The 22,879-nt window shown below is 64.5% G+C and overlaps 1 protein-coding gene across 1 annotated transcript; it reads right to left on the bottom strand.

Annotated features, from left to right (window-relative positions):
- Positions 1–1,054: 1,054 nt before the first annotated feature.
- Positions 1,055–22,514, bottom strand: PACS1 (phosphofurin acidic cluster sorting protein 1; the record flags this gene model as incomplete). Its single annotated transcript, XM_083881320.1, is given in 22 exon segments — positions 1,055–1,188; positions 2,190–2,294; positions 3,078–3,294; positions 4,306–4,335; positions 4,452–4,493; positions 4,831–4,873; positions 5,934–5,974; positions 5,976–6,037; positions 6,904–7,014; positions 7,584–7,642; positions 8,290–8,396; positions 12,466–12,528; positions 12,819–12,885; positions 13,885–14,045; positions 14,869–14,928; positions 15,747–15,818; positions 15,917–16,008; positions 16,782–16,920; positions 18,486–18,611; positions 20,091–20,180; positions 21,522–21,609; positions 22,333–22,514. Coding segments are annotated over 22 exon segments (2,073 nt in total). The 3' UTR covers positions 1,055–1,072.
- Between the last annotated feature and the right edge of the window lie 365 nt (positions 22,515–22,879).

Genomic DNA, 22,879 nt, shown 5'->3' with positions numbered 1-22,879 from the left:
GGGGCTGAGGGAAGACCCCAGGGTGGGGGAGGGGTCCCGTATGGGGGAGGGGCTGAAAGGACACCCCAGGGTGGGGGAGGGGTTGATGGGACACCTCAGAGTGGGGGAGGGGTCCCGGGTGGGGGAGGGGCTGAAGGGACACCCTGGGGTGAGGGAGGGGCTGAGGGGAATCCCGGGGTGGGGGAGGGGTCCCGGGTGGGGGAGGGGCGCTGTCACAGCCGCTCGCGGCTCCCGGAAGCCTTTATTGAGACCCCCCGCGCGGCCCCTCCCCCCCGCGCGCCCCAGGGTGGGGGAGGGGGGTGGGGGGGAGGGGCTGTGCACGTGCGGGGTGGGGGAGGGGCGCGGGGAGGGGGGTGGGGCTGAGACCCCCCCCCAAAAAAACCCAAACCAACCCCCGATTTTGGCACTGGGGGGGGGGGGGGTGGGGGAGGGGGCGGTGGCACTTTTCGGGTGTGGTGACACTTTTTTTGGGGGGTTGGGACACTTTTTTGGGGTGGTGGCACTTTTTTGGGGGGTGACACTTGGGGTGGCACCTTTTAGGGCTGGCGACACTTTTTTGGGGGGTCGCGACATTTATTTTGGGGGGTTGGTGACACTTTTTTTTTAGAGGGGTGGCACTTTTTGGGCTTGGGGACACTTTTTGGGGGATGGTGACACTTTTTTTTGGGGGGAGGTGGCACTTTTTTGGGGTTGGTGGCACTTCTTTCAGGTTTGGTGACATTTTTGGGGGGGGTTGGTGGCACTTTTTTCGGGTTGGTGACACTTCTTTAAGGTTGGCGACACTTTTTGTGGGGTTGGTGGCACTTTTTTTCGGGTTTGGTGACATTTTTGGGGGTGTTGGTGGCACTTTTTTTTGGGAAGTGGCACTTTTTTTTTTTTTTTTTTTGGGGGGGGGGCAATCCCAGCACCCATTTTTTGAGGGGAGGGGGCGACACAACGAGGCTGCAGAGAAGCGATGGGGGGACCCCCTCCCCCTCCCCCTGTGATTCTGGGGGGGGGGGTCCCAAAGGTGGGGGGGAGTCCCAGGGGTGGGGGGGGTCCCAGGGGTGGGGGGAGGGGTCCCGGGGGGGTGTCAGGGGGCTTTTCCCCCCCCGAAAAGGCCGACGGGAAAGTGTTTGACGTGGGAAGGCCACTGCGCCGCCAGCTGGAAAAACTTGATGTCGTCCCATTGGGTGCCGTCCACGGTCACTGCGGGGGGGGGCACCCATGGGACCCTCCCTTTGGATCCCCCTGGACCCCCCCAAAAACCACCCCCAAAATCCCCACCCCCATCCCATCAATGGAAAACTCCTCCCCCACCCATGGGACCCCCCCCATGGGATCCACCCATGGGACCCTCCCTTGGACCCTCCCCACCCATGGGACCCCCCAAACCGCCCCCAAAATCCCTTCTCAACCCCATTAATGGAGAACCCCTCCCCCCCCATGGAACCCCCCCGCCATGGGACCCCCCCCATGGGACCCTCCCTTGGAGCCCCCCACCCATGGGACCCCCCAAAAACCACCCCCAAAATCCCCCCCCCACCCCATTAATGTAGAACCCCTTCCCCACCCCATGGGACCCCCCAAACTTCCCCCAAAATCCCCCCAAAATCACCCCATTAATGGAGAACCCCTCCCCCACCCATTGGACCCCTCCATGGGACCCTCCCTTGGACCCTCCCCACCCATGGGACGCCCCCCATGGGACCCTCACCCATGGGACCCTCCCTTGGACCCTCCCCACCCATGGGACGCCCCCCATGGGACCCTCACCCATGGGACCCTCCCTTGGACCCCCCCACCCATGGGACCCACCCTCGAACCCCCCTGGATCCCCCAAAATCGCCCCCAAAATCCCCACCCCCATCCCATCAATGGAAAACTCCTCCCCCACCCATGGGTGACACCCCACCTGTCCCTCTACAGCCTCCCCAAATATTGGGGACCCTCCCCCCCCCCCAAAAAAAAAAAATTCCACCTTGGGTGCCCCCACCCCTCAAAATCTCCTTTCACCCTCCTCAAATTCTGAGGACTCCCCGAATTTTTTTGAGGCCCCCCCCACCCTTGGGTGCCCCCCCACCCTTGGGTGCCCCCCACCCTCAAAACCCCCTTCCCCCAACCCCCCCAAATTTTGGGACCCCCCGAATTTTTTTTGAATCCCCTCCACCCCTGGGTGCCCCCCCCCACCCTTGGGTGCCCCCACCCACCGCTGAGCAGGGCGGGGGGGGGTCGGGGGGCGCAGATGAGCCGCGTGATCCCCTCGACCCCCCGGCTCTTGTCGGGCTCCCGGGGCCGCTTGAACAGGGCGGGGACTGCGGGAAGGGAGGCCCGAAAACGGCTCAAAATAGGCCCGAAATAGCCCCAAAATAGCCCAAAAACGGCCCCAAAACCGGCGCAAAACTGGCCGGAAAATACCCCAAAACCACCCCAAAAACCGGCTCAAAACCGGCCCCGAAATAGCCCCAAAATAGCCCCAAGACGGTTCAAAATTAGCCCAAACCCAGCCCAAAAATGCCCAAATCTGCCCCAGAAACAGCCCCAAAACCAGCTCAAAACTGGCACCGAAATAGCCCAAAATTACCCCAAAACCGGCCCCAAAACCGGCTCAAAACCGGCTCCAACCAGCCCAAAATCCAGCCCCAAACCACCCCAAATCTGCTCCAAAATCCATTCCAAATCCAGGCCCCAAAACCGGCCCCAAACCCACTTAAAACCACCTCAAAATCCATCTCAAATCCCCCCAAACCCACCAAATCCCCCCAAATCCTCCCAAAATCCACCACAAATCCCCCCAAACCCCCCAAAATCCTCCAAATCCCCCTCAAAATCCCCTCCAAATCCCCCAAACTCCCCAAATCCATCTCAAATCCCTCCAAATCCCCCCAAATCCCCCCAAATCTCCCAAAATCCACCAAACTCCCCTAAACCCCCCCTGGGCAGCCCCTCCCACATCCCAAACCCCCCAACCCCCCAACCCCCCAATCTCCCAAAATCCACCTCAAATCCCCCCCAAACCCATCTCAAATCTCTCCAATTCCCCGAAATCCCCCCCAAATCCCCCCCAACCCCCCAAATTCGTGTCCCCCAATTCTCACCCTTCTTGTTCTTCTCGCGGCTGACCAGGGTCATGGCCAGGGTGGTCCCGGGGGGGTCTCCGGGGGGCGGCAGCCGCGTCACCAGGAGGGAGCGGAAGGTGCCCCTGAGGCTGCTCTTGGGACCCCCCCCCGGGGCCCCCTCCCCGCGCCGCCGCTCCGGGGGGGCCGAGACCCCTCCCCAATAATCCACCTGCAGCCCCAGGGCGTCCCCGGAGGGCTGGGGGGGAGAAAACCCGAAATTATGGGGTCAAAACCCCCCCAAAATACCCAGGGACCCCTCCCCAATAATCCACCTGCAGCCCCAGGGCGTCCCTGGAGGGGCTGGGGGGAGAAAAAACCCGAAATTAGGGGTCTGAGACCCCTCCCCAATAATCCACCTGCAGCCCCAGGGCGTCACCAGAGGGGCTGGGGGAGAAAATCCAAAATTAGGGGTCAAAAACCCCCCCAAAATACCCAGGGACCCCTCCCCAATAATCCACCTGCAGCCCCAGGGCGTCCCAGAGGGGCTGGGGGGGAAAAAATCCAAAATTAGGGGTCTGAGACCCCTCCTCAATAATCCACCTGCAGCCCCAGGGCGTCCCCCGAGGGGCTGGGGGGGAAAAAATACAAAATTAGGGGTCAAAACCCCAAAATTTAGGGGTCAGGGACCCCCCCAAAATACCCAGGGACCCCTCCCCAATAATCCACCTGCAGCCCCAGGGCGTCCCCGGAGGGGCTGGGGGAAAAAAAACCCCGAAATTAGGGGTCAGGGACCCCCCAGAGCACCCAGGGACCCCCCAGAGACCCCCCCAAAAATAGACAAAACCCACCAACCAAAACAGCCCAAAAAACTCCCTTAAAGCCACCCCAAAATTCACCTCAAATCCCCTCAAAATTCACCCCAAATCCCCCCAAAATCGCCCCAAAATTCACCTCAAATCCCCCCAAAATCCACCTCGAATCCCAAAAACACCCAGGCCCCCCCCCTAGAAATCAGAGACCCCCCAAAAAATACCCAGGGACCCCCCAAAAATCCAAATATTCCCCCCCAAAACCACCCCGGGACCGCCCACCCCCCAAATCCCGGTCCCTGGGTGCCCCCCCCACCCTTGGGTGCCCCCCCAGCCCCGGGGGTCTCACCCAGGGGTGCCCCCGGCCATGGAGGGGGACGCGGGGGGGGTCGCGGCCTCTCGGGGGGTCCCCCCCGCCCCTCCCCCCGCCGGGGGGGACGTGGAGGGGACAGCGAGACCCGGGGGGGGACCCTCCATGTCACCGTCACCTGCGGGGGGGACAGGGACACCCAGGGGTGCTGGGGACAGACACCCAGGGGTGACACCCAGGGGTGCTGGGGACACCCAGGGGTGACAAAGGGGACAAAAGGGGGGACACACTCACCCGCCGTGGGGGGGGATCCTCGGCCAGGCCCACCTTCACCACCTGCGGGGGGGGACACCTTGGGGACACCTTGGGGACACTTTGGGGACAATCTCTGTGCCCAGGGATTGTGTCCCCTCCCGTCAGTGTCACCCCCTGTCCCTCAGTGCCACCCACACCCCTCCAGTGGTGTCACCTTGGGGACACTTTGGGGACATTCTCTGTCCCCAAGGGCCATGTGTCCCCTCAATGTCACCCAGGGCCACCCTCAGTGTCCCCAAGGACTGTGTCCCCCCACCCAGTGTCACCCAGGGCCACCCTCAGTGTCCCCACCATGTCCCCTCCCGGTGCCACCCTCGGTGTCCCCCCCGTGTCCCCCCGTGTCCCCTCCCGTTCTCACCCCCACGAAGGGCACGAACTTCTGGCACGAGTCCTCGTCGGGGCTGGGGACAAGTGGGGACAGTTGGGGACATCACGGGTGGCCACCGTGTCCACCCCATGTCCCCGACGTCCCTGTGTCCCCCCAATGTCCCCAATGTCCCCACGTCCTCCCAAAATCACGATGTCCCCAATGTCCCCAATATCCACCCAATGTCCCCAATGTCCCCGTGTCCCCTCAATGTCCCCAGCGTCCCCCTGATGTCCCCAATGATCCCAATATCCCCTCAATGTCCCCGATGTCCCCAATGTCCCCATGTCCCCAACGTCCCCCTCATGTCCCCAATGTCCCCAGCATCCCCCCAATGTCCCCATGTCCCCAATATCTCCTTGATGTCGCCCAAGTCCCCCCAATATCACAATGTCCCCAATGTCCCCAATATCCACCCAATGTCCTCAATGTCCCCTCAATGTCCCCAATGTCCCCAATGTCCTGAATATCCCCCCAATGCCCCGATGTCCCTGATGTCCCCAATATCCCCCAATGTCCCCAATGTCCCCAATGTCCCCAGTGTCCCCAATGTCCCCAGCATCCCCCCAATGCCCCCATGTCCCCAATGTCCCCAATGTCCCCCCAATGTCCCCAATGTCCCCCCAATGTCCCCAATGTCCCCGTGTCCCCAGCATCCCCCAATGTCCCCAGTATCCCCGTAATGTCCCCAATGTCCCCAATGTCCCCAGTATCCCCCCAATGTCCCCTCAATGTCCCCAATGTCCCCAATGTCCTGAATATCCCCCCAATGCCCCGATGTCCCTGATGTCCCCAATATCCCCGCAATGTCCCCAATGTCCCCAATGTCCCCAGTGTCCCCAATGTCCCCAGCATCCCCCCAATGCCCCCATGTCCCCAATGTCCCCAATGTCCCCGTGTCCCCAGTATCCCCGTAATGTCCCCAATGTCCCCAATGTCCCCATGTCCCCAATATCTCCTTGATGTCCCCCAAGTCCCCCCAATATCACAATGTCCCCAATGTCCCCAATGTCCCCAGTATCCCCCCACTGTCCCCAATGTCCCCAATGTCCCCAATGTCCCCAATGTCCCCATGTCCCCATGTCCCCACTCACAACTTGTCCCTGCAGGTCAGCATGGGCCTCGGCCACGGGCAGCGCCAGCGTCACCCCCGCCCCCGCCACGAAGCCCAGGATGCGACCGGCGACACTGAACGGCTCTGGGGACACACATGGGGACATTTGAATGGCTCTGGGGACACATGGGGACACTGAACGGCTCTGGGGACACACATGGGGGACATGGGGACACTGAACGGCTCTGGGGACACACATGGGGACACTGAACGGCTCTGGGGACACATGGGGACATGGGGACAGAGTGGGGACACTGAATGGCTCTGGGGACACATGGGGACACTGAATGGCTCTGGGGACACATGGGGACATGGGGACACTGAACGGCTCTGGGGACACATGGGGACATTGAATGGCTCTGGGGACACATGGGGACACTGAATGGCTCTGGGGACACATGGGGACACTGAATGGCTCTGGGGACACATGGGGACATGGGGACACTGAACGGCTCTGGGGACACAGTGGGGACACTGAACGGCTCTGGGGACACAGTGGGGACATTGAATGGCTCTGGGGACACATGGGGACACTCTGGGGACACTGAACGGCTCTGGGGACACAGTGGGGACACTCTGGGGACACTGAACAGCTCTGGGGACACATGGGGACACCCAGACGGGCAGGGACAGTTTGGGGACAGTCTGGGGACACCCAGGACACTGCCCTGGGACCCCAGGATGGGTGGGGACAGCCCGGGACCCCCGGGGACAGTCTGGGGACACCCAGGACACCCTGGGGACAATCTGGGGACACCCCAAGACCCCCCTGGGGACTCCCCAAACCCCAGGACCCCCCAATGGGTGCCCCCTCCCATAACCCAGGACAACACCGGGATGTCCCCTGCAGGTGACACTGGGGGACAGGAAGTGACACAGGAGGTGACACAGGAGGTGACACCGACCCCCCACCCATGGGTGCCCCCCCCGCACCCCGGGGTGCCCGTTACCTGCCGGGGGGGGCTCGCTGCGGGCGAACAGCTCCCGCCAGGGGGTGTCCAGGAAGGCGGCGCTGTAGCGACCATCGAGCGTGCCCAGGTGCTGAGCCACGGGGTGGGGCCCTGGGGACAGCGCACAGGTGGGCACAGGTACCCCCAGGTGTGCACAGGTGTGTCCCAGGTACCCCCGGGTGGGCACAGGTACCCCCCAGGTGTGCCCAGAACCCCCCAGGTGTGCACAGGTACCCCCAAGCAGGCCCAGAACCCCCCAGGTACACCCAGATACCTCCCCCAGGTGTATCCCAATATCCCCAGGTGTGCCCCACATCATCCCCAGGTGTGCCCAGGTGTGTCCCCCATGTCCCCCAGGTGTTCCCAGGTGTGTCCCCAGGTGTCCCCAGGTGTGCCCAGGTGTGTTCCCCATGTCCCCCAGGTGTCCCCAGGTGTGTCCCCCATGTCCCCCAGGTGTTCCCAGGTGTGTCCCCCATGTCCCCCAGGTGTTCCCAGGTGTGTCCCCCAGGTGTCCCCAGGTGTGCCCAGGTGTGTTCCCCATGTCCCCCAGGTGTGCCCAGGTACCCAGGGGGACGATGAGGAAGCGCAGGAGGCCGAGCCAGTCGGGCCCGCGGGGGCCCAGGTGTGCCCCAGGTGTGCCCAGGTGTCTCACGAAGCCCCTCAGGAGGTTCCCGTGGTACCCGGCCCCCCCACGGCCACCACCTTCAGCACCCGGGGGGGCAGCGCCGAGCAGTGACACCTGTGGGACACCGGACAGGTGAGGGGACAGGGAGGGGACACCAGACAGGTGAGGGGACACCGGACAGGTGAGGGGACACGGGGATAGGTGAGGGGACAGGTGAGGGGACAAGGGACAGGTGAGAGACAGGGGAGGGACAGGTGAGGGGACACAGGGACAGGTGAGGAGACACTGGACAGGTGAGGAACAGGTGAAGGGACATGGGACAGGGTTTCCTAGATTTTGGGGAGGCCCCAAATTTTTGGGTGGTGGTCTCATATTTCAGGTGGGGGTCCCATATTTGGGCAGGGGGTCCCATATTTTGGGTGGGGTCCCGTATTTGGGGGGGGTCCCAGGTCCCATATTTGGGTGGTGGTCTCATATTTTGAGATATGGGTGGTGATCCCGTATTTTGGGGGGTCTCGGGTCCCATATTTTGGGAGGTGTCCCCGTATTCGGGGTGGGGGTCCCGTATTTGGGGTCATGGTCCCAGGTCCCATATTTGGGGTGGTGGTCCCATATTTGGAGTTGTCCCATATTTTGGGTGGGGGTCCCATATTTGGGGTGGTGATCCCATATTTGGGGGGGGTCTCAGGTCCCATATTTGGGGTGGGGTCCCCTATTTGGGGAGGGGTCCCCTATTTGGGGAGGGGTCCCGGGTCACTCACAGCCGCTGGATCCGGGTCAGGACGGCGCCGAGGGCGGCCTGGAGCTCCCCTCCCCCCACCGTGCCCACCACGGGGACCCCCTGGGCCTGGAGCAGCTCCGACACCCACTGGGGGGGCACAGGGTTAGAGACCCCTCCCCAAAAAACCACAGACCCCCCAGAGCCCCCAGAGCCCCCCTGGAACCCACTGAGCCCCCCCTGAAACCCCCAAATCACCCCCTGGGCCTGGAGCAGCTCCGACACCCACTGGGGGGGGGGGACAGGTTAGAGACCCCTCCCCAAAAAACCACAGACCCCCCCAGAACCCACTGAGCCCCCCTGGAACCCCCCAAAACCCACAGAGCCCCCCCAGAACACAGAGACCCCCCCCCAAATCACCCCCTGGGCCTGGAGCAGCTCCGACACCCACTGGGGGGGCACAGGGTCAGAGACCCTCCCCAAAAACCACAGACCCCCCTGGACCCCTCAGAACCCACAGAGCCCCCCTGGAACCCACAGAGCCCCCCCTCAAATCACCCCCTGGGCCTGGAGCAGCTCCGACACCCACTGGGGGGGCACAGGGTTAGAGACCCCCTCCCCAAAAACCAGAGAACCCCCCAGAGCCCCCAGAGCCCCCCTGGAACCCATAGAGGCCCCCTGGAACCCACTGAGCCCCCCCTGAAACCCCCAAATCACCCCCTGGGCCTGGAGCAGCTCCGACACCCACTGGGGGGGGGACAGGGTTAGAGACCCCTCCCCAAAAACCCACAGACCCCCCCAGAACCCACTGAGCCCCCCTGGAACCCCCCAAAACCCACAGAGCCCCCCCAGAACACAGAGACCCCCCCCCAAATCACCCCCTGGGCCTGGAGCAGCTCTGACACCCACTGGGGGGGGGGGGGGATAGGGTTAAAGACCCCTCCCCAAAAACCCCACAGAGACCCCACCACCACATTTTAGGGTGTCCCCCCCACATTTCGGGGTTTCCCCCCGATTTCGGGGTGTCCCCCCACCACATTTTGGGGTGTCCCCCCCATATTTTGAGACATCACCCCCCATATTTTGGGCTGTCCCCTCCCAACTTTCTGGGGTTTTCCCCCCCACATTTTGGGGTGTCCCCCCCATATTTCAATGATCCCCCTCCCATATTTTGGGGTACCCCCTCTCCTCATATTTTGGGATATCCCCCCCATATTTTGGGGTGTCCCCTCCCCATATTTTGAGGTGATCCCCCTCCCACATTTTGGGGTACCCCCCCATATTTTGAGGTGCCCTCTCCCCATATTTTGGGTTCCCCCTCACACACATTTTGGGATATCCCCCCATATTTTGGGGGTGCCCTCTCCCCATATTTCGAGGTGTCCCCCCCCACATTTCAGGATGTCCCCCCTCCCCACATTTCGGGGTGTCCCCCCCCCACATTTGGGGTCCCCGTACCTGTCCCTGCCACTCCCCGGCGCTGACCAGGACGAGGCTCTCGGGCAGCCCCGGCTCCGGGCCCAGCGCAGCCCCCAACTGCTCCAGCAGCGCCCGCCGGGGGCCCTGGGGACGGGGACAGGGGTCAGGGGTCATCACCCGGGGTCAGGGGTCATCTCCTGGGGTCAGGGGTCATCACCCGGGGTCAGGGGACAGGGGTCAGGGGTCATCTCCCGGGGTCAGGGGTCATCACCCGGGGTCAGGGGTCATCACCCGGGGTCAGGGGTCATCTCCTGGGGTCAGGGGTCATCTCCCGGGGTCAGGGGTCATCTCCCGGGGTCAGGGGTCATCTCCTGGGGTCAGGGGACAGGGGTCAGGGGTCATCACCCGGGGTCAGGGGACAGGGGTCAGGGGTCACCCCTGGGGTCAGGGGTCATCTCCCGGGTCAGGGGTCATCTCCTGGGGTCAGGGGTCATCACCCGGGGTCAGGGGACAGGGGTCAGGGGTCATCACCCGGGTCAGGGGACAGGGGTCAGGGGTCACCCCTGGGGTCAGGGGTCATCTCCCGGGGTCAGGGGTCATCTCCTGGGGTCAGGGGACAGGGGTCAGGGGTCATCACCCGGGGTCGGGGACAGGGGTCAGGGGTCACCCCTGGGGTCAGGGGTCATCCCCTGGGGTCAGGGTCATCACCCGGGGTCAGGGGACAGGGGTCAGGGGGACAGGGGGGACACTGTGGGGAGAGTGTGGGGACAGTGAGGGGATGGGGGGGCTCAGGGGACAGGGTGGGGACATGTCCTGGGGTCATCACCCGGGGTCAGGGGACAGTGAGGGGACAGTGTGGGGATGTGGGGGACAGGGACAGGGGACAGTGTGGGGACATGTCCTGGGGTCAGGGGTCATCTGCTGGGGTCAGGGAACACCATGGGGACACACCCCCGGGGTCAGGGGTCACCCCAGAGGGTCAAGGGACACCACAGGGGTCACCCCTCCAGGGTCAGGGGTCACCCCTCCAGGGTCAGGGGTCATTCCCAAAGCCAGGGGTCACCCCTCCAGGGTCAGGGGTCACCCCTCCAGGGTCAGGGGTCATCTCCCAAAGCCAGGGTCACCTCCCGGGGTCAGAGGTCAGTGTGGGACAGTGTGGGGACAGCACGGGGACATCTCCCCGGGGTCAGAGGTCACCTCCCTGGGGTCAGGGGTCACCTCCCGGGGTCAGAGGTCACCTCCCGGGGTCAGGGGATTTGGGTCCTGGGGGGTCTCAGAGCTCTGCTGTCCCCACCCCGGTGTCCCGCCATTGTCCCCCCGTTGTCCCCCCGTTGTCCCCGCTGTCACCTGTCCCGGGGGGGGTCCCTCGGGGGGGTCTCTCTCTCTCTCCCTCGGGGCTCCTCTCTCCGGGCCCCCCCCGGGGTCCCCCCCGTTCCCTCAGGGGGGTCCCCCTGCGCCCCCTGCCCGGGGGGCCCCGTCGGGCCTGGGGGGACAGGGTGTACCAGGACCCCAAAAACGCCTGGGATTCCCCAAAAACCCACCCCAGGACCCCAAAATATGCCCCCGGAACCCAAAAACGCCTGGGACCCCCGAAATATCCACCCCAGGACCCCAAAAACCACCACAGGGACCCCCCAAAACCACCCCAGGGACCCCTAAACCACCCCCAGGACCCCCCAAAACCACCCCAGGGACCCCAAAATACCCCCCCGGGACCCCAAAAACTGCCTGGGACCCCCGAAATATCCACCCAGGACCCCCCAGAACCTCCCCATGACACCAAAAACCCACCCCAGGGACCCCAAAAACCACTCGGGGACCCCAAAATTCCCCCCAGGGACCCCAAAAATCCCCCCCTGGGACCCCAAAAACCACCTGGGGACCCCAAAAATCCCCCCAGGGACCCCAAAAATCCCCCCCAGGGGTCTCAAATCCCCCCTCCCCCAGGTCCCCCAATTTTGGGGGGGGTCCCCGATTTTGGGGGTCCCAGATTTTGGGATGCCCCCGATTTTGGGTGTCCTCAATTTTGGGGGTCCCCGATTTTGAGGGTCCCAGGTTTTGAGTGTCCCCGATTTTGGGAGTCCCAGATTTTGGGGGTCCCCGATTTTGGGGTGACCTCGATTTTGGGGGTCCCAGGTTTTGGGGGTCCCCAATTTTGGGGGTCCCAGGTTTTGGGGGGTCTCACCGGGGTGACGCCGCCTCCCCCTTGTTCCCCTTCAGGGGGGTCTTCAATTTTTCGGGGCCCCCCCCGGGCTCTGCCGGGGGCTCGGGGTCCCCCCGGGGGTCCTGGGGGGGCAAAGAGGGGCTGGGGGACCCCCAAATATGGGGGGGCACCCCAAAAATAGGGGGGTATGCCCCCCAAAAAAGGGGCGGGGTCATTAATTTTGGGGTTATTTTTTGGGGAAAAAAACCACCCCAAATTGGAGATGGGACCCCCCCCAAAATTTGGGGGCACTGGGGGAGGGGACATGGAGGGGTTTGGGGGGTTTTGGAGGATTTTGGGGCAGTTTTTGGGGGATTTTTGGGGCATTTTGGGGGGATTTTGTGGCAGTTTTGGGGGAGTTTTGGGGACATTTTTGGGGCAATTTTCGGGGATTTTGGGGCAATTTTTGGGCAGCTTTTGGGGGGTTTAAGGCAGTTTTTGGGGCAGTTTTGGGGCAGTTTTGGGGCAGTTTTGGGGGCATTTTTTGGGGCAGTTTTGGGCGAAGTTTTGGGGCAGTTTTTTGGGGGGTTTGGGGCAATTTTGTGGCAGTTTTGGGGCAGTTTTAGGGCAGTTTTTGGGGGTTTTGGGGGGTCTCACCAGCCCCTCGGGGTCCGGCCCCTCCTCGGGGCCTCTGCGGCCGCTGCGGGGCCCCGGCTCTGCCTGGGGGGGACCCCAAACATGTCTGAGACCCCCAAAACCCCCCAGTAACCCCCAGTAACCCCTCCCAGTGCTCCCAGTGCTCCCAGTAACCCCCAAATACCACCAAGGAACCCTCCCAATCCCCCCCAGTCCCCCCCAGTCCCCCCCAGTCCCCCCCAATCCCCTCCCAGTTTATCCCAATCCCCTCCCAGTCCCCCCAGTCCCCCCAGTGCCCCCCAGTCCCCTCCCAGTCCCCCCCAATCTCCCCCCAGTGCCCCCCAGTCCCCCCCAGTCCCCCCAGTTCCCCTCACCGGGGCCGGGCTCTCACTGCCCATCTCGGTTTGGGAGCTCGACTGGGAGAGACCCTCGAAAAACGGCCTGGGGGGACAATGGGGACAGTGAGGGGACAGGGGACAGTGAGGGGACACGGAGGGGACACTGAGGGGACATTGGGGACAGTGGGGACAATGGGGACATTGAGGGGACATTGAGAGGACACTGAGGGGACACTGAGGGGACACTGAGGGGACATTGGGGACATTGAGGGGACACTGGTGGCACTGGTGGCACTGGGTCACCCAGGGGAGGTGCCCAGGGAGGGTTTTTTGGGGGTCCCCCCCGTGACCTTAAGGTGGGTTTGGGGTGCTCAGGGGGGTTTTTTGGGGGGTCCCCAGGCAGTTTTTGGGGTCCCCCTGACCTCAGTGTGGGCTTTGGGGTGCTCAGGGGGGGTTTTGGGGTGCTCAGGGTGGTTTTGGGGGGTCCCCAGGCCGGTTTTGGGGTCCCCAGGCAGTTTTTGGGGGCCCCCTGACCTCAGGGTGGGCTTTGGGGTGCTCAGGGTGTTTTTTGGGGTGTCTGTGTCACCTCAGGGTGGGTTTTGGGGTGCTCAGGGGGGTTATTTGGGGTCCCCAGGCTGGTTTTGGGGTCCCCTCTCACCTCAGTGTGGGTTTGGGGTGCTCAGGGGGGTTTTGGGGGGTCCCCAGGCCATTTTTGGGGTCCCCAGGCCGGTTTTGGGGTCCCCAGGCAGTTTTTGGGGTCCCCCTGACCTCAGTGTGGGTTTTGGGGTGCTCAGGGTGGGTTTGGGGTGCTCAGGGGTGTTTTTGGGGTCCCCTCTCACCTCAGTGTGGGTTTGGGGGTGCTCAGGGTGGGCTTTGGGGTCCCCAGGCAGTTTTTGGGGTCCCCCTGACCTCAGTGTGGGTTTTGGGGTGCTCAGGGTGGGTTTTGGGGTGCTCAGGGGTGTTTTTGGGGTCCCCTCTCACCTCAGGGTGGGTTTCGGGGTGCTCAGGGTGGGCTTTGGGGTCCCCAGGCAGTTTTTGGGGTCCCCTCTCACCTCAGTGTGGGTTTTGGGGTGCTCAGGGGGGTTTTGGGGTCCCCTCTCACCTCAGGGTGGGTTTCGGGGTGCTCAGGACGCTGTCGGTGTCGTCCAGGTCGGCGCCGCTGTCGCTGGGGTTGAAAATCTCCAGGGAATCGTAAAGTTCATCCAAATCCTCGGCCACGGCCCTGATCCGGGCGGGGGAGACGTGATCCAGCCCAAAGCCACCCTGGGGACACGGAAATGTCACTGTCACCCATTGTCACCCCCCTGGGGACACCCTGACACCCCTATGGGACACTGCTCCAGCCCAAAGCCACCCTGGGGACAGCAAAGTGTCACTGTCACCTCCCTGGGGACAGCAAAGTGTCACTGTCACCCATTGTCACCACCCTGGGGAGACGTGATCCAGCCCAAAGCCACCCTGGGGACAGCAAAGTGTCACTGTCACCTCCCTGGGGACAGCAAAGTGTCATTGTCACCCACTGTCACCCATTGTCACCCCCCTGGGGAGACGTGGTCGAGCCCAAAGCCACCCTGGGGACATCAAAGTGTCACTGTCACCCATTGTCATCTCCCCAGGGACACAGAAATGTCATTGTCACCTCCCTGGGGACACCAAAACCGTCATTGTCACCTCCCTGGGGACACAGAAATGTCACTGTCACCCATTGTCACCCCCCTGGGGACTCTGCTCCAGGCCAAAGCCACCCTGGGGACACCAAAGTGTCACTGTCACCCATTGTCACCTCCCTGGGGACATCTTGACACCCCTATGGGACACTGCTCCAGCCCAAAGCCACCCTGGGGACACAAAAGTGTCATCGTCACCCATTGTCACCCATTGTCACCCCCCTGGGGAGACGTGCTCCAGGCCAAAGCCACCCTGGGGACACCAAAGTGTCATTGTCACCACCCTGGGGACACCAAAGTGTCATTGTCACCCACTGTCACCTCCCTGGGGACACAAAACTGTCACTGTCACCCATTGTCACCACCCTGGGGACACCACGGTGTCACTGTCCCCCCCTGTCCCCCCCTGTCCCCGGTACCTCCTCGGACACCCGGAATCGTTTCAGCAGCGCCACAAATTTCTGTTTGATGTTGGGGTGCTGGGGGGGAGGGGGCGTCAGGGACCCCCAAACACCCCCCAAAACACCCCCGGGACCCCCAAAACCCCCCTAAAACACCCCCGGGACCCCCCAAAACCCCCCCAAAACACCCCTGGGACCCCCCCAAAACCCCTCAAAATACACCCGGGACCCCCCAAAATCACCCCCAAAAACATCCAGGACCCCCCAAAATCCCCCCAGAACCCGTGGGACCCTTCAAGACCCCCCTGAGACCCCCCAAAACCCTCGGGATCCCCCCAGGGACCCCTCCCAGGACCCCCCACCAAGTGCCCCCTCCTCCACCAGAAGGACCCCTCCCCCACCCATGGGACCCTCCCTCACCCAGGACCCCCCCTCAAATTCCACTGGGACCCCTCCCCTCCCCTGGACCCCTCCCCCACCCATGGGACCCTCCCCCACCCTGGACCCCTCCCCCACCCACAGGACCCCCCCCAAATCCACAAGACCCCTCCCCCACCCAGGTAGGTGCTCCCCTCCCCCACCCACAAGGCCCCTCCCCCACCTTGGACCCCTCCCCCACCCCCCCCTAAAGCCCCCCCCCAATCCACCGGGACCCTCCCCCACCCACAGGAGACCCACCCACAAGACCCCTCCCCCACCCATGGGACCCCTCCCCCCCCTTGGGACCCCTCCCCCCCCATGGGACCCCTCCCCCCCCCATGGGACCCCTCCCCCCCCATGGGACCCCTCCCCCCCCCATGGGACCCCTCCCCCCCCATGGGACCCCTCCCCCCCCCCATGGGACCCCTCCCCCCCCATGGGACCCCTCCCCCCCCCATGGGACCCCTCCCCCTCACCCTGGCGCCCCCCGGGCCCTTCCTCCGGGCCTTCTTCCCCTTGGGCAGCTCCTCCTCCTCATCGAACAGGTCCTGGGGGGGCGGGGAGGGGGGGTCAGGGAGGGTGGGGGGCACCCCTGGGTGCTCTGGGGTGGGGTGGGGGGGCTCAGGGATTTGGGGAGGGGTCGCACCTGGCCCGGCAGAGCGTCATCGCTGCCCTCGGGCTCCGAGGAGAAACTTTCCTCGTCCTCCTCCGAGTCCTGCTCCAGGTCCGGGGAGCGGTCTGGGGGCACCCGGTTACCCCCGGCACCCCTGGGTGCCCCCCCAGCACCTCTGGGTGCCCCCCCAGCACCCAACAACCCCCCAGCACCCAATAACCCCCCCAGCACCCCTGGGTGCCCCCCAGCACCTCTGGGTGCCCCTCCAGCCCCCTAAGGAGCCCCCCAGCACCCCTGGGTGCCCCTCCAGCACCCCATAACCCCCCAGGCCCTCTGGGTGCCCCCCAGTACCCAATTAACCCCCTCAGCACCCAGTTACCCCCAGCACCTCTGGGTGCGCCCCCAGCACCCAATAACCCCCATGGGTGCCCCCCAGTGTTCCCCCAAACCCCCTGGGTGCCCCCCCAGCACCCAATAACTGTCCCCAGCACCTCTGGGTGCCCCCCCAGCCCCCCTGGGTGCCCCCCAGTACACAATAAACACCCCTGGGTGCCCCCCCAGCACCCACCAGGGACCCCTCCCCAGCCCCCCACACCCTTCTGCGCCCCCCCAGCACCCAAAAACTCCCCTGGGTGCCCCCCAGCACCCACCGGGGACCCCTCCCCAGCACTCCATGCCCTCCTCGTGCCTCCCCAGCCCCCCTGGGTGCCCCCCAGCACCCAAATAACCTCCCTGGGGACCCCCCCCAGCCCCCAATAACCCCCCCCGGGAGCCCCCCAGCCCCCAATAAACACCCCTGGGTGCCCCCCCGTGTCCCCCCAGCCCCCCTGGGTGCCCCCCCAGCCCCCAATAACCCCCCTGAGAGCCTCCCCAGCCCCCCTGGGCGCCCCCTGCCCACCCTGGCCCTTGGCCTTGCCCTCGGGCTCCACGGGCTGACTGGAGAGAGCGACCACCCCGACCTCGGCCACGGGCAGGGGCTCCGTCAGCGCCCGGTGCAGGACCAGGGCCTGGCCCCCCTCGCTGGGCAGCTGCAGCACCTGGGGAGGGGGAAAATGGGGTGGGGGGCGTCCTGAGACCCCCAGGGGGCACCCTGACCCCACTATGGGGCATCCTGACCCTGCTATGGGGTGTCCTGACCCCTTTATGGGGCACCCAAATCCACCCAGCCCCGCCTCGCTGGGGGCTGCAGCACCTGGGGGCACCAAAATGTGAGTAGGGGGCGACCTGAGACCCCTGAGACCCCCCTATGGGGCACCCAGAGACCACCCTGACCCCCATATGGGGTGTCCTGACCCCCCCATGGGGCACCCAAATCCACCCAGCCCAACCCAGCCCTGCCTCGCTGGGGGCTGCAGCACCTGGGGGGGGGCGGAAATGGGGTGGGGGGCGTCCTGAGACCCCCATGGGGCACCCAGAGACCACCCTGACCCCGCTATGGGGTGTCCTGATCCCTCTATGGGGCACCCAAATCCACCCAACCCCTCCCAGTCCAACCCGGCCCCGCCTCGCTGGGGGCTGCAGCACCTGGGGGTGGGTGGAAATGTGGGTGGGGGGCACCCAGAGACCCTCATGGGGCACCCAGAGACCCCCACGGGTCACCCAGACCCCCCTATGGGGCAGCCAAATCCACCCAGCCCAACCCAGCCCCGCCTCGCTGGGGGCTGCAGCACCTGGGGAGGGGGCAAAAATGTGAGTAGGGGGCGTCCTGAGACCCCTCTGACCCCCCTATGGGGCACCAAAATCCACCCAGCCCAACCCAGCCCCGCCTCGCTGGGGGCTGCAGCACCTGGGGGGCGGAAATGGGGTGAGGGGCGTCCTGAGACCCCTGAGACCCCCCTATGGGGCACCCTGACCCCCCTATGGGGCAGCCAAATCCTCCCAGCCCAACCCAGCCCCGCCTGGGTGGGGGTTGTAGCACCTGGGGAGGGGGCAAAAATGGGGTGGGGGGCGTCCTGAGACCCCCCTGACCCCCTTATGGGGCACCCAGAGACCCCCACGGGGCACCCACAGATCCCCTGACCCCACCAGGACCCCCTCAACTGCCCCAAGACCCCCTCAACCCCCCCCAAGATGCCTCCAAATCCCCTCGGGACTCCCTCAACCCCCCCCAGGACCCCCCAAACCCCTCCAGGACTCCCCAGACCCCCCCAAACCTCCCCAAGACCCCCCAACCTCCCCCAAGACCCTCTCAGGACCCCCCCAAATCCCCTCCCAGGACCCCCCAGGACCCCCCCAAGACCCCCCAAACTCCCCCAGGACCCCCCAAACCCCCTCCAGGGCCCCCCAAACCCCCCCCCAGGACCCCCCAAGACCCCCTCAAACCCCCTCCAGACCCCCCAAATTCCCTCCAGACCCCCCCAAACCCCCCCTAGGAGCCCCCAAACCTACTCAAACCCCCCAGCACTGCCCCAAGACCCCCCCAAACCCCCCCAGGACCCCCCAAACCCCCTCAGGACCCCCCAAACCCCCCCAGGGCCCCCCAAAACCCCTCCTAGGACCCCCCCAACCCCTCCAGGACCCCCCCAAGACCTCCTCAAACCCCCTCAAAACCCCTTCAACCCCCCCCAGGACCCCCCAAACCCCCCCAGGACCCCCCCCAGACCTCGGCGAGGTTGATGAGCCCCACGGCGAGGGTTTTGTAGCCCAGGAAGGGCCGGTGCTTGGAGCGTTTGCGGCGCTGCAGCATCACCTGGAGCCGGTTCCTGTCCCGCTTCAGGAAGTGCCCGTACTGGGGACGGGGGGTTTGGGGGGTCAGGGACAGGTTTGGGGGGTCACCGACCCCTTGAGGGGCTCACCGACCCTTTAAAGGGGGGGTTTGACCCCGGGAAGGGGCGAATTTTGGGGGAAAAAAAGGAGATTTTGGGGGTCGCAGCATCACCTGGGGCAGGTTTGGGGATGGGATTTGGGGGGTCACTGATTTTTGGGGGGGGTCATGGACCCTCTTGGGGTGGTCACTGATTTTTGGGGGGGGTCATGGACCCTCTTGGGGTGGTCACTGATTTTTGGGGGGGTCAGGGACAGATTTGGGGGGTCAGGGACAGGTTTGGGGGGTCACCGACCCCTTAAAGGGGGGGTTTGACCCCGGGGGGGGCGAATTTTGGGGGAAAAAAAGGAGATTTTGGGGGTCGCAGCATCACCTGAACCACCAGGTACAGGGAAATTTTGGGGGGATTTAGGGGGTCACTGATTTTTGGGGGGTCAGGGACACATTTGGGGGGTCACCGACCCCTTAAAGGGAGGATTTGACCCCGGGAAGGGCCAATTTTGGGGGAAAAAAGGAGATTTTTGGGGTCGCAGCATCACCTGGGGCAGGTCCGGGGAAGTTTTGGGGGGTTTTAGGGGAGTTTTTGGGGGGAATTTTGGGGGGAATTTTGGGGGGAGTTTTGGGGGGATTGAGGGGTTTTTGAGGAGTTTTTAAGGGAGTTTTTGAGGGGGTTTGGGAGGTTTTTGGGCGGGAGTTTTTGGGGCAGTTTTTGGGGGGGTTTAGTGGTTTTTGGGGAGTTTTTTGGGGGGTTGGGGGGAGGGTCTTGGGGGAATTTTGGGGGTTTTTTTGGGGGGATTTTTAGGGGAGTTTTGGGGGATTTTGGCGGGTTTTTATTGAGTTTTTTTGGGGAGGTTTAGGGGAGATTTTAGAGATTTTGGGGAGGTTTTGGGGGGAGTTTTTTTGGGGCAATTTTGGGGGGTTTGGGGACGTTTTTGGAGGAATTTTTGGGGGGTTTTGGGGAGTTTTTTGGGGGGTTTGGGGGAATTTTTTGGGGGCTTTCGGGAGGTTTTTGAGGAGTTTTTAGGGAGGTTTTTAGGGAGGTTTAGGAGAGGTTTTGGGGGAGTTTGGGGAGTTTTTGGGGGGTTTTTTTTGGGAATTTTTCGGGAGCTTTATGGAGTATTTTGGGAGGTTTTGGGGGGTTTAGGAGAGTTTTAGGGCAGTTTTGGGGGGATTTTGGGGAGGTTTTTTGGGGGGTTTAGGAGAGTTTTGGGGCAGTTTCGGGGGGATTTTTGGGGAGGTTTTTAGGGGGTTTAGGAGAGTTTTGGGGCAGTTTGGGGGGATTTTTGGGAGGTTTTTAGGGGGTTTAGGAGAGTTTTGGGGCAGTTTCGGGGGGATTTTGGGGAGGTTTTTTAGGGAATTTTTTTGGGGAATTTTTTTGGGAACTTTATGGAGTATTTTGGGGAGGTTTTTGGGGGTCCCCACCCCGCAGAGGGGTCCCCACACCTGCAGGGAGAAGGTGAGCTGCAGTTCAGTCTCGGGGGGGCCCCCGGGGGGCAGCGGGATCTCGTTGGAGCGAAGGATCCGCTTGGAGCCCTGGGGGGGGAGAGGGGAAATTGGGGAGGGGTCGGGACCCCCCCCCGGGACCCCCAAAACACCAAAAGGGCCCCAGAACTCGCTGGGACCCCTCCCCTCCCCAGAATGGGACCTTGAGGCCCCCCAGTCCTGCCCCCAGAACCCCCCAGGACACCCCAGGACCCCCCCAGACCCTCCAGAATCCCCCCAGGACATCCCAGACCCTTCCAAGACCCCCCTGGATCCCCCAGGACACCCCCAGGACCCCCCAGACCCCTCCAGGATCCCCTCAAACCCTCTCAGGACACCCCAGACCCTTCCAAGACCCCCCTGGATCCCCCAGGACACCCCCAGGACCCCCCAGACCCCTTCACAGCCCCCAAACCCTTTCAGAACCCCCCAGAACCCTCCTCAGACCCCTCCAGGACCCCCCAAAACCTTCCCAGGACCCCTCCAGGACCCCCCTGGACACCCCAGGACCCCCCCAGACCCCTTCACACTCCCCCAGGACCCTTCAGGAGCCCCCCAGGACCCTCCAGGACGCCCCCAGACCCCTTCACACCCCCCAGGACCCTTCAGGAGCCCCCCAGGACCCTCCAGGACGCCCCCAGACCCCTTCACACCCCCCAGGACCCTTCCAAGACCCCTCAGACCCCTCCAGGACCCCCCAGGCCCCCCCCCGGACACCCCTAAGACCCACCCATGACCCCCCAGGACCCCCTCAAGACCCCCCAAACCATCCCCGGGACCCTTCCAAGACCCCCCTGGACTCCCCCAGACCCCTCCAGGACCCCCCTAGCCCCTCCAAAATCCCTCCTAAACCCTCCCAGACCCCCCAGGACCCCCCAATCCTCCCCAGGACACTCTCAAACCCTTCCCAGACTCACCCCAGGACACCCCCAGACCCCTTCACACTCCCCCAGGACCCTTCAGGAGCCCCCCCAAGACCCTCCAGGACCCCCCTAGACCCATTAACACCCCCCAGCCCCCTTCAGAACCCCCCTAGCCCCTCCAAAATCCCCCCCCAGACCCTCCCAGACCCCTCCAGGACTCATCCAGGACCCCTCAAACCCTCCCCAGGACCCTTCCAAGACCTCCCAGGACCCCTCAGACCCCTCCAGGACCCCCCAAACCCTCCCCAGGACCCTTCCAAGACCCTCCAGAACCTCCCTAGACATATTCACACCCCCCCAGGACCCCCCAAAGACCCTCCAGGACCCCCCTAGACCCCTTCACACCCCCCCAGGACCCCCCAAAGACCCTCCAGGACCCCCCTAGACCCCTTCACACCCCCCCAGGACCCCCCAGACCCCTTCAGACCCCTCCAGGACCCTCCCAGACCCCCCCCCAGGCCCCCCGGACCTGCAGTTTGACGGCGATGACCACCGAGCCGAGGTCTTTGGCCACCTCCCTGACCAGCACGAGGCGCCTCAGGGTGAGGCTGAACAGCCTGGGGGGGTCGGGGGGGTCTTAACCCAGAGACCCCTCCCCAAAAACCCCCCCAGACCCAAAATCTGACCCCCCCAGGGCCTAAAAATGGCTCAGCCCAGAGGGGAAAATTCCCCCCAAAAAATAACACTCGACCCATCGAATTTTTGGGGTAAAATCATCCTCAAAAAACTCAAATTTGGGGTCAAAGCCCCACCCCAGAACTCTGAAATTTTGAGGTAAAATATCCCCTAAAAAATCCTAAAATTTGGGACCCCTCAACTGGGACCCCCCGGATGTCAATGGGGACCCCCCCAGCCCCCTCCCCACAAGGGATCCCGGGGATTGGGGGGTCCTGGGGGGTCCCAAGGGGGTCTCAGGGGGGTCTCGGATATTGGGGAGTCCCGAGGGGGTCCTGGGGGGGGGTCCCAGGGATTGAGGGGTCCCAGGGGGTCTCAGAGGGGTCCCGGGTATTGGGGGGTCCCAGGGGGGGTCCCGGGTATTGGGGGGTCCTGGGGGGATCTCAGGGGAGGGTCTTGGGGGGCTCCTCTGGGGGGTCCTGAGGGGTCTCTGGGGCTCACAGGGGGGTCCCGGGGGGTCTCGGGCATTGGGGGGTCCTTTGGGGGGTCCCAGGGGGTCTCTGGGGTTCACAAGGGGGTCCCGGGGGGTCTCGGGCATTGAGGGGTCCCGGGGGGTCCCAGGGGGTCTCTGGGGCCCACAGGGGGCTCCCCCCGCCCCCCCTCACCTGGGCACGCAGCTGGGCGAGCTGCGATCCACCTCCCACGTGGCGAACAGGTTCATGTGCACCGGGCCCGGGGGGGGTCCCGGGGGGGCTCCGGGCCCGGGGGGGGGCGCGGGGGGTCCCGGGGGGGGCCCCGGGGGGGCTCCGGGCCCGGGGGGGGCGCGGGGGGCGCCGCGTTCCGCCATCGCCGCCGCCGCGCCGGACACGCCCCCCTCGCCTCTGATTGGCCACGGCGCCGCAGCGCGGGTTCTGATTGGGTGGAGATAGGCTCGGTCCCGCCCACGCCCGGCGCTGATTGGTCGCCGCCCACCCGGTTGCGGACTGGAGGCCACGCCCTCCTGTCAGGCGAGGCCACGCCCGGCGCTGCGGAGGCCACGCCCACCGGAGCGTTCTGGGCGGTGATTGGGTGAGAGGGGAGGAGGCCACGCCCCCTTGGGGACAGCGCGGGGTCACCGGGGGGTCACGGGGGACAGGGACAAGGCGGGGGGGGCAGGGTGGTGGCACCACCGGGACATTGTGGGTGGCACCCGGTGGCTCCGCCCACTGTCCC

This window comes from Zosterops lateralis, assembly GCF_965231275.1.
Source record: "Zosterops lateralis genome assembly, chromosome: 33".
NCBI classification, from domain to species: Eukaryota; Metazoa; Chordata; class Aves; order Passeriformes; family Zosteropidae; genus Zosterops; species Zosterops lateralis.
This window is presented reverse-complemented; position numbering and strand designations above follow the sequence as displayed.